Genomic DNA, 18,036 nt, shown 5'->3' on the forward strand with positions numbered 1-18,036 from the left:
TATCCTTATCAGTTCCGATCAATTTCCAGTTCGCGGCTCCCTGTCGCATAGAATTGCACGACGTGGAAGGATCCGTAATTGGACCCACCACATCAATCAGGCATACAGCTCTGAGTGCATGCACTTGAGCTACCTCAGACTCAAATGCTTACCTGAGACTATGTTCGAGCACCGCCGTGACAACGAGAGAGTCGAATCTGAAATCTCAATAAGGTCGAGCGGATCCCCGTCGCCCTTGAGACCTGTCATTTTGTCCTGCCGGTCCGCGGGATCAGACTGTGGTATGAAGCCGTAATTGAAACACGGCCCTTTGCCCAATCTGAATAACGAAATCAGGATACCACACCATCTTCAATAATCGTTCATCACTTCCCGCTGTAGTCCCACGACGATCGTTAGCAATTTCCGGCGACGTTTCCGCCACAAGCTCATACCGAGCCAGGAGACCCCCGCGGTATCTCCATCACAGACATGAACTTCCTTCTCTTCCGCCAAGAGGTACTTGAATGTCCGAATCGTCAAGAAGTCGCACGGGAGCACAATCTTATGGGGAAGACCCACATCGTGCCAAGAAGAACTATGTTTGCCCGTCTCAGCGTCCACAAGCTGATATCTTTCAGGTAGTGCTCTTCCACCACCAACAACTCGAGTGAGAAGCGTAAGACCTAAACCGCAGCACAGCGCGCGATGAGCCCCAGGAAAAGGGCAAAAATGGTCTTGGCAGAACGATGCAGATTTCCGCCCAGTACGAAATCAGTCACCGTAATGTGAGCGGCGGTTGCGCCTTGTGTACTAGTATGAACGAACAATGACGAGCTATGGGACGCAGAAAACGACTCCTAGAAAGAGAGTGCCACGTCGGAGGCGAGACTGAGTGAGCGCGGAAACGCAACAACACTTGATGGGGAGGAAACATCTATACAACGAGAAAAGGAATTGCGAAAAACAGCAATATTGGTGAATTGCAAATGAGGTAGGATATCAGTGCTTGACTTCCTCGCCTCATTATTCGAGACAGTGTTAATATGCACGAACTCGATCATCAAGTCGATTATTAATCTTTTCTCACGAGCTTGTACAAGTCATTCAAACATGCAGGCTGTTTGTTCTGACATGAAACTCGAGTTTTACACTCATAATCGTAGTAGTAATAGTAGTACACTACTACAATAGTAGTAGTAGTAGTAGTAGTGGTAGTAGTAGTAGTAGTAGTAGTAGTAGTAGTAGTAGTAGTAGTAGTAGTAGTAGTAGTAGTAGTAGTAGTAGTAGTAGTAGTAGTAGTAGTAGTGCCTCACCTGTGCCTTGTTAACGATCCAAGTAGGTATGTTACCCTTTACGTCCACTTGGTTATACATGGTCACTGTCAACTCCTTAGTATCGGGATCGATTGACATTGCATATCCCGCAAACTTAACATCACATCGGACATACCCAGACAGGACACCATTCTCAGGATACTCTGATGGAAATCACCAGTAAGAGCAAAACGACCGAAGCTAACCCCACCTGGAAGATCCACGGACTTTGACGAAACAATCCAAAGATTGTTATTAATCTTCTGTCGCAGAACTGCAAAAACTGCGTCACGTCCACCAACGTTCATCATACCTAACGAAAGAGTTACTTCTAGTGTAAATAATCAACTTCACCTTTGAAAGCATCATAATGCAGGTCCAACCGCCTGTCAGGCTCATCGATGAGGGCCTTCTTCAACATTTTCCCTAAAGTGCACAAAAGAGTAAGCAAGGAGCAACTACTACTAGTCCTCGGCAAGTAGAAACGGAACGCTTGTTGCTTTCTCTATGAGCAGACTCTGTCGAATAAAGACTGTACGGCACAGCTTGCTGCGACTCAAAGCCTTGCCCATGAGCCAAGGTTCGAATCCCACGGATGTCATATTTCGAAACATTTATTTTTTCCAGCTGGTTTCCTGCAGTGCCATATGAATCACAGAGATTCCATATTCTAAGCAAAAGCTCACGAAGGTTACTTTCCTATTCCGAGTCGCTCCGGATACTCACATACGGACACACACTCCGACTCGCTCTACAATGGCTATCACAACACTTCGAACTCCTGGCATTTCCTACTATCCCTGATCGGGTTCATCATTAACAGCATCGTCCCGACCACCACCATTATAAACTGTTACTCACCATCAGCGGTTTGCTTATCAAAGTCCTTTCTCGCTTCTGGGTCCATGAGAACGTCCAAAAGCTGCTGCATATCGATTTCATCCACGCCGAAAGAGCGATAGCCCATGACGATCTGAACTCATTCGTCAACGTAGATCAGGATTTGGAAATTGCTCACCTGGAGAGTTTCACTTGTCTGCGACTTCACCATCATAGTCACTTCGCCCGACTTCCCATTAGGATCGAATTCAGCCTTACCATCGGCAGATAAGTAATAAAGAACTTTCTCTTGTGCTTCCAAAGCGGCGTCCAGTAATTTCTAAGGATCAAAAATCCGATTAACCGTCGTTTACTTCGCGCGTTGAACCTGTGTTTCTGGAGGTAAAATAGTAGAAACCTTCGGGGTGTCCTAAGAAAACAAGAAAATAATCAGCCCAACTGACAGAGTAGAAAGAGCCTACAACTCCGCCATTTTCAAGTTGCAACTGGCTGACTTCTGATAAACAGTCAAGAAAGTCTTCGCTTGTCCACGACTGCACATGGGCGAGCCGTTGAGTCTGAGGATGAGGAACGATCGCTCGAGCAAACAGTGTTGGATGAATATATGTTCGTTTTCTTCACTAACTATGGAAGTTTACATACGAATTCGCGTAGAAGTGCTAATGAACCAATGAGAATTTCTCAAAATTTCCTCAGAATTTTCATATTGTAGTTGATCATGCCCCCACTGAGGAGGTATGTCGCGTAAATTGCCTGCCTGCCATACCACACTTCCAATTATTACCTCAGCACTGTCGTCCACGGCTTCGTCGTACTGAGGAGTCGGAGTAGAAACCTTAACACAAAAATCATACCACTGCACGAGCCGAGAAAACAACTGTTGCGGACGATGACATTCTCATACTGCGGGCGCCGACTTATTGAGATTTTCTGATACTGAAATCTCTACAAGCAGATGAGATATTCAATAGTCGCGACCAGCCAAAAAAAACTTTGACAGAATTTTGGTATTCAAAAACTGACTAGAAATAATACCCGACTTTATCACCTTATTATGATGCTCCTTTTCACCCGGCATTTGCAGGTCCTCCACGGGTACTTCGAAAATATAATGCTTCCCCGATGGAGTCCGCTTCAACTTCTTCGGGTCCAACGCTACCCTCTTTGTTTCTGTTGACAACGAGCAGCCCATATGCAGTAGTAAACCAGGTACCTCAACCTTCAACTACGACAGATGTGATAAACTACACCATCTCAAGAGCAAGGTAGTAAAAATCCAGAACAATAGAGTTTCGGCCGTTTTACGTGAAGTGGCGTGAAAAACGCGATATTCGCGGTGATATGCAGTGGTCGCGAGATATATTTTCGCGAGTGTTCTCCATATGACGTCGTGAAACTCCAATGTATATGAGCCAGAATGATAAGCTTTTATCGGGCATTCAGTGACTATTCCTAACCAAGACTTTGCGCAAGGAGCGGTATGAACACGGTATAACTGGTAACCCCCTGGGAAGGAAAAAAGAGGAAGTTCCCCGCGATTCCCTCAGAATTTTCGTCAACACAAAATCGTCAAAGTGGAGAAAGGAAACAGTGAGAACCCCGATGGAAATGCTCAAACTTCGCATCGTGAAGATTCTATGAACAGCATTTTACTAGCAAAAACCACACGATACTTCCTCAAGACGAATAATTCCTAACGCTTTGAAAAGTTGTATACACTATCGAGACACGTAGGCTAACTACGTCCATGTCGCATACCCTTGCGGTTGTCGTTTCAAGTCATATTTCACTCGTACCCTATTCGTGATTTAGGTCTGTATAATATACAAGACCATATATATGTATAATATATCAATACCTATATATATGTACAATATATAAGTACTACATAAATATACAATGTATATTCGGGACACATCCAACGACACTGATCTTCCCCAGTCGGCTCATTATACAGCTTAGTATCGACGAGTTGGAAAATGATGAGGAAATACCATCCCAGATCCTTCCAAAGAATAAGTGTGATAAGACAGGACGATCAGAACAGCTGATAAGTGTGGGAGAGTATGAACGTAGTCAACTACATGTGTTGGCTACAATATGAAAATTCTGAGGAAAATACGGGGAATTCTCGGTGGTTTCTGAAAACTTCAGCCATAATTTTCTTTGTAAATTCTGAGGAGATTTCACAAAAATCTTGTTGGTTTCGGTACACTTCTTCCAAAATTCGTTATGAATATTCCGACGAAATTTCGGGAAAATCTCGTTGTTTTCTGAACACTTATACCAAACTTCGTATGTAAACTCTTTAAGTAGTGCCAAAACTCCTGAGCTCAGCTCTTCAAGAAAGCGAATGTATATATTCCTCCAACCAGGGATGTTGCTAGGCGTAAAACCTTACCCTTGGGCGTATGTGTTGACGACTTGTAATACTCAAAGCGCCATAGTTCTAGACAGTAATTGTACATCAGCAGTGACAGGTTACTCAATCAAGCGTACAGTTTACAACACCAAACAACACCTTTGCCTCCAACACTGCCGCTAACACTATACATTCATTAGCACGAATCACCTTTGTAAACATGAGCAAGCCATACTATCACTTTGAATATGAATCGACTCAGAGGCATACAACCACATGTTCTCTTGAATCCTTCCACATAGTAGTACCGTATACACTACATGTGTGCCAGAGACAGTGAACGGACCTGTACATCTATATAGGACCGCAATCACCCAGTAGCGAGTTACCATAACAGCAGCAAATCACAGTTGGGGTGACGTCACATCATATGACGATACATCAAAGTGGAATTCTCGAGTCGCTTCGCTCCGCTACTTTCAGTTAGCGCACGCCCAGTGCAGCGCAAAACGGAGAGTCTCTGTCGGACTCCGACAAAGACCAATTTCCACTCCGCTGTGTTTGAATATACGTGTAAGGTGAGGTGCTTAGAGTGTTAAGCTAGATCATAAGGCTCGCGTAACGTGTGACCAATGTGAACCACGTTGGAATTCGATGAACTCAGAACTCTTATCGCTGTTGGGCAGTCGAGCAAAAATGGTACTTAATAAGACTTTAGATAATGAGTTGTGATAGACGTGAATACTACGTTCCCGTCACAAAAGCTTCTTCGCCATTCTTTCAACGATGAGCGCTTACACCCGCCACCCAGTAGACAAGGTCGAACGACAATCTCATTCCCTTGATTGGCGCGATGTCACTTTTGAAGTCACCCGAAAGAGCCTCTTGGGCAAGAAGCTCGGTGTTAAGCGTATCCTCAACAACGTGAGCGGCTCAGCTGCTCCTGGTGAAGTCGTTGCCATCATGGGCCCCTCCGGCTCTGGTAAAACGTCGCTATTGGACATTCTGGCTGACCGTGTCTCGTCTGGCAAAATCACCGGCGACATTTTGCTCAACAAGATTAGTCGTACACCGATCTCCTTTCGGGCGGTATCTGCGTACGTTGCTCAAGAAGACAGTCTGATGGGGTCCTTCACCGTGCTCGAGACACTTCGCCAAAGTGCTCGTCTGGCTCTACCCAAACAAGTCAGCCACGACGAACGAGAACGCCGTGTTCAACATGTCGTTGACATTATGGGTCTGCGTTCTTGTGAGAATACTCTCATTGGGGACGTTTTCCGCAAGGGCATTTCTGGTGGCCAAAAGCGCCGTGTAAGCGCCGCGATTGAGCTCCTAAAATCACCGTCTGTTCTACTCCTAGATGAGCCCACCTCTGGTCTGGACTCAGCGTCCGCCTACAACATTATGGAATATCTCAAGAACCTCGCTTCTGAGGACAAGTGCACAATCGTCGTGACTATTCATCAGCCTAGTAGCGATATCTGGCTCTCTCTTAGCAAGGTGTGCTTCCTCGTACAAGGCAACATTGTCTACTTTGGTCCGCCAGATAAGGTGCCGGAGTACTTCGCTGCTGCTGGCTATCCCGTACCCACCTTTACGAATCCCGCTGAGCATGTCATGAATCTAGTCAACACGGATTTCCCTGGTCATGGCGACGTCCCAGGCCTCGTCGACCGCTATAACACCGTGGCCAACCAAGGAGGAGCACCACATACGTCGGATGATCTTGACAGCGTTCCTCGCTTGAATGACAGTGAGATTTGGGCAACTGTCCGACCGAGCAAACTACAGCAATTCATCACCCTCCTGGTGAGGAACTTCCAGAATAACGTGAGAAACCCAGGAATCTACTGGGTTCGTCTGGTCATGTATGTTATTCTCTCCTTTATGATCGGCACTATGTACATTCGGACAAACGACTCGCTCACTCAGAGAGACCAAGTCCCGATGCTCTTCTATGTGCAGGCATTCCTGGTATTCATGGCTGTAGCCGTGCTGCCATTCTTCGATGAGATACGTTCAGTGTTTGCTCGAGAGCGAGCTAATTCCAACGTTAACGTGGCGGTGTTCGTCATTGCCAACTTCCTCGCTTGCCTTCCGGGTATCGCTCTTATCGCAGTGGTCTCGTCTGGCATGGTTGTTGGCTTGGCTGGACTCAACGCTTTTGGCTGGTTTTGCCTCAACTTGTTCCTCTCGATGGTTGTCTCGGAATCGCTCATGATGCTGCTGGGTGCTGCCACTCCTCATTACATCATTGGTATCGCTTTAGGCGCCGGTATCTATGGTATGTTTATGTTGGTGTGTGGCTTCATGGTCCCGGCGGACCGCATACCCGCAGGCTGGAAGTGGGTTCACCACTTGGCATTCCACACGTACGCGTTTGCTGCATTCATGTTCGCTGAGTTCGATGATGCTCCACCACTTGGGAACCTCATTTTAACCGAGTATAACCTGGAAGACACTGACCTCGGTTTGAATATGGTCATACTCGCCATATGGACAGCGGTGCTCCAACTGTTCTTCTTTGCCGCCCTTTACTACTTGCATACAGGTCGAAGATGAGGGAAGGTATTCCACATATTGGGTGAAATCTTGTATACGATGAAAGTTCAATTTGAAACTCGTGGAAAGTTTGCATGTTATGGTCTGGATGATAGTGAGTGAGGTAATTGTTGTATGTCTTCCCAGAGTCGAGTTGTCCTAGTAGATAGGATGGGGGTTGATCGGATATGGCCCAGTTGTCATCTGGTGTAAGCGAAATCGCTAGGAACGTTCTTGTGATAACCTTTGCTTATCGGAAAGGAGTACCATAGCCCTACGAGCGTTGAAGACTTCTGATACAGTTGTTGTGGGATGGGGTGGCCTCTGTCATTAATATGAGGCTAAGATTTCATATGCTGACGCTTCTATGCTCGTCACGCGACCGTACTGGTTTATGGCTCGTACGCTCGCTGAAGAAAACGTATGATGGTTGCATCTTCTCTGTAGATGAAACGGAGGACACGTAGGTCGGAGTGTGGATATAGTCAGTTCAACGGTCTTCTTTTCATAGTTGGCGAACTCGATAAGATGAGCGTTTGATTCATCGGCGTTTCTGAGCTATGTTGGCTCTTCAGCCTATTCCGGTCCAGGTCACATGAGAATTTCTTGCAGTGGCTTCCAGAGAAGGAACTAATCATCATTCAGTGGGATGATGTCTGAGAGTTGCGTTCAGCATAAAGCAAAGGCCGGTGAAACTCGTACAGTAACCATTCAAAATATCTATTTGGCGAATGGGGCCGCTATGCCATTCCATGGTCTAAATCCACTACGACATCCGGATCAAATATATACTCGGCAAATGGGGCCGCTATGCCATTCCGTGGCATAGAGCCAATACAGTGAGCGTTACGAATATCTACTCGGCGACTGGGGCCGCTATGCCATTCCATGTTCTGAAGCCATAACGGTGAGCGTCAGGAATATCCACTCGGCGACTGGGGCCGCTATGCCATTCCGTAACCTAGAGCCAATACGGTAAGCGTTACGTATATCTACTCGGCGACTGGGGCCGCTATGCCATTCCGTGGCCTACAGCCAATACGGTAAGCGATACGTATATCTACTCGGCGACTGGGGCCGCTATGCCATTCCGTGGCCTACAGCCAATACGGTAAGCGATACGTATATCTACTCGGCGACTGGGGCCGCTATGCCATTCCGTGGCCTACAGCCAATACGGTAAGCGATACGTATATCTACTCGGCGACTGGGGCCGCTATGCCATTCCGTGGCCTAGAGCCAATACGGTAAGCGATACGTATATCTACTCGGCGACTGGGGCCGCTATACCATTCCGTGGCCTAGAGCCAATACGGTAGGTTCTGGTAGGACATTTATGCAAGCGCATGCGCAACGACCAAATGTGATATCCTTATCGATGAAATTGAAATTCGTAATAATCAAGTGAATCGAGCAAATCTTATGCTCTTGTACAAGGTTCAGCATCGACTGAATGTTCTTACTAGCAGTGTGGTACTCTCGAAAGTGCAAATTTATGCCACATCATGAATTCTTGAGTGATATAGAATCCGATAAAACGAAGCAGGATGAATCACACTTGCAAATTATCCAAGTCACATTCTATTAATCCTTTTTTCAAGTGATTAACGCAACACAATCGGTTACAGCGGAAAAGTGAGCTACACTTACCCTGCATTATATGAAGAAACCGTATACCGATGATGAAAATATATGAGCTGAACAAGGTACTCAAAGCGGCTAGCTAAGCAGCCTATGAGGAATGCACTCAGAGCGTCTCTACAGTCAAAAACTCCCAGCCGGTGCATAGCTCATAGCTATAGCAATGAAAGACAAGGCAGTGGCCCTGGAAGACCATCAGTGCTGCTGCGCTACTCAGCAGGATCGAACTTGTGTTTCTTCAGAGCCTGGAAAGTAGAATCCAAACTCATCGGTTGCTTCATTTGGGCCTTGTTGACGATCCATGTAGGAACCGAACCACCAACATCTACTTGATTATAGAACGATACAATCTTCTCTCCATCGACATCATGGATAACATATCCAGCATTGTCGATGAAGCCTCTGCAATGAGTATCCAAAAACTTATGCTCTGGGTAGTCGTCCCTGTTCACCGAACGTGTCGCGATAACACCAACTGTTGGGGACACCATCTCGATGAGGACAGCATAAACGAAGTCGCGGCCAGCAACACCCATTTGCTTCTTATACGCGGCCCAGGTCAAAGTAAGGGTCCGGTCAGATGTTTCAGAGTAAGTCTCTAAAACTCTACCATCCTGGAACTGGCTATCCCACGTCTCTTTGGACGCCAGGTCGTTGATAAACTGCATGATCTGTTTGATGGTATACTCCTTACCAAAGCTCATCTTGCCACATACGACCTGTCGCTCAGTCACTGTCTGGGGCCGCACAAACAAGTCCACATTGCCGGAGCGACCTTGTGACTTGAAGGTCGGATCCTTCTCAAAGGCAAGCAACGCTTTCTGGGCAGTCATACCGGCATCAAGAGCCATCTTAGCTTGAGGAGAAGTTATCTCATTAGGAGGCTGGGACTCGGTCGTCGCCGCTACTTCCTTAACAGACTCTTCAGGCTTCTCAGGAACTGGCAGGCTTTGAGGCTTCTCGACCATTGGGACCTTGGAAGAAACCAATGCAACGATATCACGATAGGAACTCGCATTCGTGACAACTTACCTCGTCTTTGGCCGACGGCACTGCTACAGGTACTGGTTTGAACTTGTAGTGCTTGATGGCTGCGAAGGCCGGTACCAAGCTCATGGGTTGCTTCATCGTGGCCTTATTTACTATCCATGTCGGGACGGATCCTCGAACATCGACTTGGTTATAGAAAGACACTATCAAGTCACCACTCGGAGCCTTGTCAATTACATAGCCAGCATTTTGGATAAAACCTCTACATGCTTCAGCTGAGAACTTATGTTCTGGGAACTCGTCCAAGTCAACCGACCGACATGTCATAACACCCTTAGTCTCAGATACCTTCTCGTTAACAGCAGCGTAGATGAAGTCTCGGCCAGCTACTCCCATCTCTCCTTTATACGACGTCCAAGTCAGAGTGACTTCTCGCTGTCCGTCGTTCAAGTAGCTCTTCAGCACCTTGCCCTCAATCAACTGATCATCCCAGTTAACCTTGTTGGTCATATCACCAAGGAATTCCATCACTTGGGAAATGGTATAATCTTTACCCCAATTCATCTTGCCACATACGACCTGCATCTCACTGCCATTCTGTGACCTCACGGAGAGCTCAACTGGACCAGACTTCCCTTTAGACTTGAAAGAACTATCTTTTTGGAAGGCCAATAAAGCCGCTTGAGCATCGAGGCCAACCTTCATCATACGCTGACCCTCTTCACTCAGAGATGTATTCTCGGCCTCAGCTGCCGCCGGTTGAGATTCCTCCACAGCTCGCTTCGGTACCTGACAAATAGCCATGAGAGCGACTACGATCATCTCGTCTGGTATCACTTACTTCATCGTCGGATTTTATAGGTTCTGCTGTAGTCTTTGCTGTCGTGGGTGCAACCACTATCTTGGAAGACATAATAGCTGTATGTAGTTTAACGAGCTTTAATGGAAGAGTAGACAACTCGCGCTCCGCCACGAATGATGGGGCGCTTCCTCCAAGATCAATTTGCTCGAAGAGCGATATAAAAATAACCCCATCAAGTGCCTCGACTATGTAACCAGAGTTCACGATAGTACCACGAGTGAGGGACAAATCGTACTTACCCTCGGGGTAGTCAACCAAATCAAGCGAGCGATAGGAGACAACAGCTCGCGAAGGAGATAGCTTCTCAGCCATCATAGCAAAAACAAAATCTCGGTCAACCAAAACGGAGCTGAGGTTTCGCGTGGCCGCCCAACAGATAGAAACAGGCGGGTCAGCATCATCAAACTTTTCTATGACCTTCCACCGCTTGAACGAGGTGTCCCAAGTAGATCGAGCGTCGAAGTCCATCAAGAAGGCAACGACTTGATCTACACCGACACCCAAACCGGCAGGCAAAGTGACTTTACCACCGACAACACGAGCTGAACCCTGGCCTGAGGGTCGGCTCAATAAGGTGACTTCATCAACCACACCAGAGCTCTGGAAGCAATGATCGCCCTCGAACGCTAAGAGAGCCTTTTGCGAGTCCTTAGCCACATCCCGGGCGAAGTTAGCACGAGCCTCAGTATAAACCCTGGACACTTGAGATGCCAAAGTAGGCACAGTAGTAGCTGGACTTGGTGGATGCCCGGTAACAGGGTCGACTCCACTAACAGTTATCTGAAAGACGACAATCGACGTGTGAATTGCGTAGAGCCCCTATACAGAGAGAATTCCCAAACATCTGCTCCCGATCAACGAGCGCAGTACTAGACATAGACCACATGCAACGCCAGAGTGTTCTCAGACTGTGTAACCCAACACAATGGGAATAGTCTCTTACGGAAATTACCTCGTTCGAGGGTTTGCCCGCAGCATCATCCATCCTAGTTGCCGCTGACTTCACTGAGTGCTTGCTGCCATGGTCAGAATGGTGCAATGGTTGCGCCACGATATCTTCTTGTTTTGATGAAAAGCACCCCATAACTGAACAACTGCACTAGAAGACGAATTTCACATGATCTGCCCATAACGCTAGTTCAAGGGGGCTAGAAAAACCCGAGAAAAGCGCAAGATTCGCGTGAGGTCCAACGATAAGACGATCTCAACCAACTCATCCTCCTCCTCCTGCGTTGCGTTCTCCACCCCTGGCAGATGCTCCAATTCCGCATGATAGCAACTCGCTATTGACGTGGTGTGATTCTCAGATTGACATCAAAGCGATAGTGCTAAGGATTGGAGAATGATAAGTTAATCAGATCAACGCTTCGCGAGGAGCATAAGGTCACGGAGGACTGAATAATGCTAAGGTTAACAATGTCGCCGAACCCCTCTTCGGTGGCCTTCCTTGACTTTCTCATATTCAGGCTCAGACCAGAACACATCGGAGAGGAGAGTTATACTTTTCTATGTAGTATCCAGTTGTACATCGTCATCATCGAGCGATGCACGTTCTCAGCTTTGGAAAGAGAGGTGAGAGTTCACAAGTTAGCAAGTTGACACGGGCATGTCCAGACGCTGTCACTAAATTTGGTCTCCTAGATCACTATTTGTGAGTCACTAAATTGCGGAGCGAGTGAAGCAAGCGGACTCCGCTCGTAACATGAGCTCCACTCAGCGGAGCTTATGTTACCGCGCACGAACACTCGTGTCCGTCCGTCCGTCCGTGCGTGAGGAAAAATTCCGACCCGACCAGGGCGATTCAGAAGGCAAGCAGGGTATCATTCTGTCCCCCGTTGACTGCTCACCGGCGCTAAAACATAGCGAAGGTGTCGCTGTTGCTTCGCCCGCTTTTTTGACGAAACGTTTCTTCGCACAACAGGTGAATTACTAGCTCAGTACGTTAGTGACCACGACTCCCAACCAAATGATCCAAGGTCAGATCCCACGATGATCACCTTCCTCACATGTCTCTATAAGGAGACAGTGGTCGGCCACGTCGACGACGCCAGACCACCTCCGACTACTTTCTGTTTTTAAGTCACCCAATTTCCAAAATAATTTCAATAAGAGCCCGCTGAATTTTTGATAAGAGGCTCAGCGAGCTCCGCCCCTTCGCACCGGAGACCTAGTTTAGTGACAACAAATAGTGATCTAGGACACCAAGTTTAGCGACACCGTCTCTGTGCGCCACGTGTCAACTTCTATCCGTATTATGCCATGACTATTGCTCAAGAGGGGACGAGTAAGGGTGAAGTTTCACACAGTAGGTGAAGTCATGATCATTCCATGTTCGAGCATGCTTAAGGAATTATCTAAGAGATCAAACGGCCAAGGAATTGGTGGATACGTATCCACTTGTTTACGTATACAGAAGACATGCGCCATCATATCAAGAGTTAAAGATTGTTGACCGTGGGTTCCCGAGGTGGTATAAAGCCGTACGATCAAGCGGTGCAGTTAGTAGCGTGTCATACTTTTATTGTAATGACTTGAGTATCCTTGTTGCTTATTCCCTAACACGCGTTGCGTGTCCAGGACGTTTCCACAAGCTCGCATAGGCGTCACATTGGAGGGTATGCGTTCACCTCAATTCATCGTATGATTAGCCGGACTGTAGAAGGCGGCCCCCTTAGTTGGGTACTCTTTCGCTTGCGAGAGGTTATCTGAAAAAAGCATTCTCCAGAAGATTATTGACAGTAGTTTACATTTAGTAATGATGACGAGAAAACCAAACAATCGCCCCGCCATTGTGGCGGGGCTACCCCCCATGGAGAGTCTGTGGGTTGACTCTTCTATCTCTGACACAACTACTTTTGATGCACACTCGCCGCAGCTTCATGAGGCTCCTATCGTGGACTTACCCGACTGGGCATCCTTTCCACCACTCCCCTCGCCTTATGCTGCTACTCCTAGACGTCACGGTGGATCTCGTTGTATTCGCCAACAGCTGCGTAACACTCGTGCCTGTAAGCACTTCCTGAATGGGTGTTGTTACTACGGCGCAAACTGTACCTTCGCTCATCATGACAATGAGCTCTTCAAGAAGCCCAACTTGGCCAAAACTAAGCTCTGTCCTAAACTATTCTGCGAAGACGCCGCCTGTACCTACGCACATTCTTCAGAGGAGCTAAGACAGCCAGGCGAGTTCTCTGATATGGACGCCGCAAGGGTAGATGTCGAACACGAGAAGGTCCTCGGAGAGCAACGCACTTTGTTGACAGTTATTGGCCTCATGTCGGAGCTCTGTGATGATGGTAAAGATTCTGGTCTCCTCCCTAGCCCCGGTAGTCAGGTTAGCCTCCCGTTGCTACCAACCCCACCAATGAGGTGCACAGGCTCTGTTGGTTCTATAACTGGGCGAAGGAGTTCTCGACCATCGAAGAAAGGACCACGTACTCGTAGGGGCGTTAAGAAATCTGCTCTCTACGGCTTGGCGACTCAAAATGAGGAACTCCGAAGACAGGTGGAAATGAGCAATACTGTTTTTGCTCATGTAGTACAGATGATCTCGGCCCAAGCCCCTCCGGTTAACCCAGTCGTGGAATCCACATCACCTATGGGTGTTGTATTCTCTCAGCAACAGAGGGATGAGTCAACATCGGATACCGCTGATACGACTTCAGGAGTTGGTGATAACAGTGAGATCGACGAGGTTGATGCAGATGCTCTAGCTCAACTATTGGCTACCGTAATTGGACAGTGCTAGCTATCAGTGGGATTCTAATATTGAAGCTGCTGCACATGTTGTCAACTACGTTACGATGAGTCGGTCTGTGGGCTCTGTCGAACTCCTTGAGACTGCTGAGCCGTCTTTCGTTGAGGAGATATGATCACGAGTTTGAGGTGGGAGTTTGTAGACTTCATCGTTTCAACCACCTTCTCGTTGGTCGCATATTTGATGAACATTTCATTCTTAATCCCCGCCAACTTTGTTGTGGCGGGATAACAGCGGTATTAAAATTCTATTAATGAATAAGTCGTCCAGTTCTATAACTATTGGGCAGTCGTATTGTCAGTCACAGCATGACGGACTGAGCCCGTAGTCATTGGTTAATATTACGATTCATTCATTTCCGGTATATGTCCGTATCGGAGCGAGTACTGGGTAAAGACGAATGCTGATAATTTCACTTTTTCGCTGAATGGCAAACTCCTCTATACTTGTTTATTGAAGTACTGTTCTAAGATTGATGGCACGGCCGTTGTATCTACGGCGCTTGTCTTAGGTAGGTACCCAAAGGCTGTTGGAGAATGCCGTTTCTTCAGCGTGTTGATTAATGCCACGAATACTTTGACTAGCAGAAGTTAATGCGCGAATACGCAAGTCATCCTGCAGAAGAAGTCGCATAGTGGCACTTCTCCGTACGTGTTTCATCTTTTCTACTCTTTTACTTGTTTTTTCGTCGCGTCCTGGTCTCGGTTCGACGATATATACACCGTCCTATTATCAAAGATAGAATAGTTTCACGTCTCGATGTGATAATGAAAAGTGTTGCCGTTGTCAGTCTCGAGGGCAGTAGTGCTATATGACTGGAAGAGGACCTGCAGAGCATAGCAGGTGACTCAGCGTTACCCGAGAGAGATATTCTGATTGCCCGGGTTATTCACTATGACTTTTTCCAATGCTCACACGTGGTGGTGGAAAAGATCATAGATGGGCAGCGTAACGTTTTTTACGGTTTACGTTACGGCGTGCGTAACGTAAGCAGTTTACGGTTACGGAATAGCCTTACGACTTTACGGTTGGTGCTGAACTGCTATTTTGGAATTGTGGCGCAAACATTCGCTGTAATGCACTCCTCCATAGCTCAAATAGTTATTAAACTCATTTCTCGTGGCTCGGATTCAACCGAACCGCTGAGAGTAACATTTAGATTCGCATTTGCCATTCGTCTTCTTTGCAAATTCCGTCCGTCTTACTCCCAGGCTGGCCCGGAACTGCCAACCCGGCCGCGTCTACCGATGAGCATTCACATGAAATAGATTCAGGCGACTTGAATGATCAATCCTCGTTCCATCCTCTGCATCTCCGTAAGACCCGCTACGGCGCCGTATGTAATGCTAGGGTACGGAGCTTGAGTCGTAACCGTAAAAGTGAGCAGCCGTAACGGTCCGTAACGTAATTGTGCCCATCTATAGAAAAGATGGTAGAGACGATAAGAGAAATGATGGAAAGGAAACAGATGTGTTTATATCTAAGGGCTGATGATACCACACGATGTAATCTTGGCATAATCCACGACTATGCCACATGAATACTGAACGGTGGAAGATTCTGCTCGTAAGACGGCCTTAACGAAGGCGGTAGTGGGTAGATCAGCTTAGTCAGTTTGTCGTTTCGCGCCTTAGGAGCGTTGGGAGAACAGTTCCCCCAACGCTCTTAAGGCCTACTACACCTTTTAAACATCTAGTTCGTTTTTCGGAACCATCAATTTCGTCGGGACGCGCGAAGTTGAAGGTACGTATCCGAAACGGGAAGATCATATTCATAATTAGAACTTTCAACTTCGTCATAGAACATTCAAGTTCGTCCGAAGTCGATAGGAAGTTCAAGTTCGTGTTAATAGAACTTTTAATTTCGCCTTTCGAACCTTCGAGTTCGTCATAGAAGTTCCAATTCCGTCGAGTACACCCTCAGACCTTCAACTTCGTCCCTTTAGGAAAATCGACTTCGTTGTGCGGAACTTCAATTTCGTGTCACCGGGGCAATTATGGCAGTTCAACCGTTGAACCGCGTCTCAATTACAAAATTACCATGATGATCACAGGATTTGAACCCTGGACAGTCGGTTACTAACTCTAACTCCTAACGACTAGGCCAACCAGTCGATTATAACACATATGACGTAAGGGGATCTCGGCTTGAATTTTGTTGGCGCGCGCTCGTGGCGCGCGCTAGTTCCTTCACTGTCATCAGGGTTCGCGGGGAATTTTTTCCGGTTCACCATTTCCAGGATTCACTGTTTTCATGGACAACCTCCCGACGAAATTGATGGTTCCAAAAACGAACTAGATGTTTAAAAGATGTAGTTGATTCCGCAAGTACCCTTAAAAACGGCTCTCATTTCTGTCAGGAACGAAAATATATTTCACGACTACTGCATAGCGCGAGTATCGCGTTTTACACAGAGTATTACGCCACTTCACGTTAAACGGGTGGTGAAACTCCGATATAAAGTAGTTCGAATTCCGACAAATTCATTTCTGTGTTGTGAAATTCATAACTAAGGGTTGTTCAATTCAGTGAACTATTGCGGTTTTTTCCGAAGTCTCACAATGATGAGAAAATACGCACATGTTTTGGTGACAATCTGGAAAATTTCATGTGGGTTCCTCTACACCCCTACTCTACATCGTGTGTTAACTTCTTGCTTAGGAGAACCATTGTGTATTGACCAGTTTCGTATGCCTGTTGGAATGATCAGTTATTAGTTTCCCCCCAGTCACGATGCTCATTGTGACTTTATTTATCGTCTATTTCATCTCATCCTTGGTGATAGCATCAGCACAGTGGCAGCAATGCGTGGATCCTGTCGTGGGTTTTGACAAGGCCAAGAATGTTGAATATTTTCCCACCAGCATACCGTATTTTTCCGACTACTCCAAAACCATCACAAATTTCCAGTCTCACAAGTGAGTTGGTTTTTTTTCTGTTATTTTTCCCAACTAATATTTTTTTCAAGGTACTACGTTACTTTAGAAGTCCTATCAAAGCCCTCAGTGATGGTAAAAGTGTTGCTCGTGCGCTGTGGCACTGAAGACCCGACGGTCAGCAACCCGGACAGTTTTGCCGACTACATCAAGGTGGAAACGCCAGTTAAAGATATGGGACTCACTGAGACTCTCATGGTGAATCTAAAATTTTTAATACCATAATTGCTACGATTCTTCACAGGTTGGACTACTGGATAAAGGCCTCGGTAAACTGGCTACTGTTAGTGCTTACCTCAACAAGGCCGATCTGCTTCTACCCAAAGAGCCTCTGCTGCAAGCTCGTCTACCTCAGGTGAGGGGAAAAATTTTCATTACTCATATCGTGTATATATAATAGGGTCATATCTAGTTCGTTAACTCTATCTATATATACTGTTAATATGTTTATACATTATAATCGCTATTTTATGAATATCATCACTATAGATACAATCAGTTATCACTATATTTAGTATATGCATATCTGGTATTTTCAAATGATATCAAGTTATGGCTATAGGAGTAGGATTACAGCGTCTACCTTCTTTGTAGTTGTGTGAAAGGTTCTTGTTAGTTTTTGTAATTTCCAATAAAAATTTACAGCATTATATATTAATATTTGGGAAAAATGTATTTTTTAATAAGAATTTACACAATTTCGTATTATCATTTTGGAAAAAAATGTAATTTTTAATAAGAATTTACAAAATTTTGTATTGTTATTTCGGAAAAGTTCAACTTTTAATAAGAATTTACACAATTTTGTATTG

General features: G+C 46.2%; 4 protein-coding genes across 4 annotated transcripts; 2 read left to right on the forward strand and 2 right to left on the reverse strand.

Moving 5' to 3' along the window:
- Nucleotides 1-1,054: 1,054 nt before the first annotated feature.
- On the reverse strand, nt 1,055-3,327 carry Pmar_PMAR021982 (Phosphatidylcholine transfer protein, putative; the record flags this gene model as incomplete). The annotated part of the gene is made up of 8 exons (XM_002767846.1): nt 1,055-1,108; nt 1,296-1,459; nt 1,507-1,608; nt 1,650-1,721; nt 2,157-2,268; nt 2,314-2,454; nt 2,920-2,970; nt 3,184-3,327. The coding sequence occupies 8 exons, from the start codon at nt 3,325-3,327 to the stop codon at nt 1,055-1,057; spliced, it is 840 nt and encodes a 279-aa protein (XP_002767892.1).
- A 1,956-nt stretch (nt 3,328-5,283) lies between these two features.
- On the forward strand, nt 5,284-7,059 carry Pmar_PMAR021983 (ATP-binding cassette transporter, putative; the record flags this gene model as incomplete). The annotated part of the gene is made up of 1 exon (XM_002767847.1): nt 5,284-7,059. The coding sequence occupies one exon, from the start codon at nt 5,284-5,286 to the stop codon at nt 7,057-7,059; it is 1,776 nt and encodes a 591-aa protein (XP_002767893.1).
- Nucleotides 7,060-8,683: 1,624 nt separating this feature from the next.
- On the reverse strand, nt 8,684-11,628 carry Pmar_PMAR021984 (hypothetical protein). The gene is made up of 4 exons (XM_002767848.1): nt 11,484-11,628; nt 10,511-11,311; nt 9,712-10,458; nt 8,684-9,653 (listed from the first exon to the last, which is right to left on the reverse strand). Exons 1-4 carry the CDS (start codon nt 11,613-11,615, stop codon nt 8,889-8,891), a joined length of 2,445 nt encoding a protein of 814 aa, XP_002767894.1. The 5' UTR covers nt 11,616-11,628; the 3' UTR covers nt 8,684-8,888.
- A 1,712-nt stretch (nt 11,629-13,340) lies between these two features.
- Pmar_PMAR021985 (hypothetical protein) lies at nt 13,341-14,279 on the forward strand (the record flags this gene model as incomplete). The annotated part of the gene is made up of 1 exon (XM_002767849.1): nt 13,341-14,279. One exon carries the CDS (start codon nt 13,341-13,343, stop codon nt 14,277-14,279), a length of 939 nt encoding a protein of 312 aa, XP_002767895.1.
- Nucleotides 14,280-18,036: the final 3,757 nt, after the last annotated feature.

This window comes from Perkinsus marinus, assembly GCF_000006405.1.
Source record: "Perkinsus marinus ATCC 50983 genomic scaffold scf_1104296969786, whole genome shotgun sequence".
In the NCBI taxonomy this organism is placed as follows: domain Eukaryota; phylum Perkinsozoa; order Perkinsida; family Perkinsidae; genus Perkinsus; species Perkinsus marinus.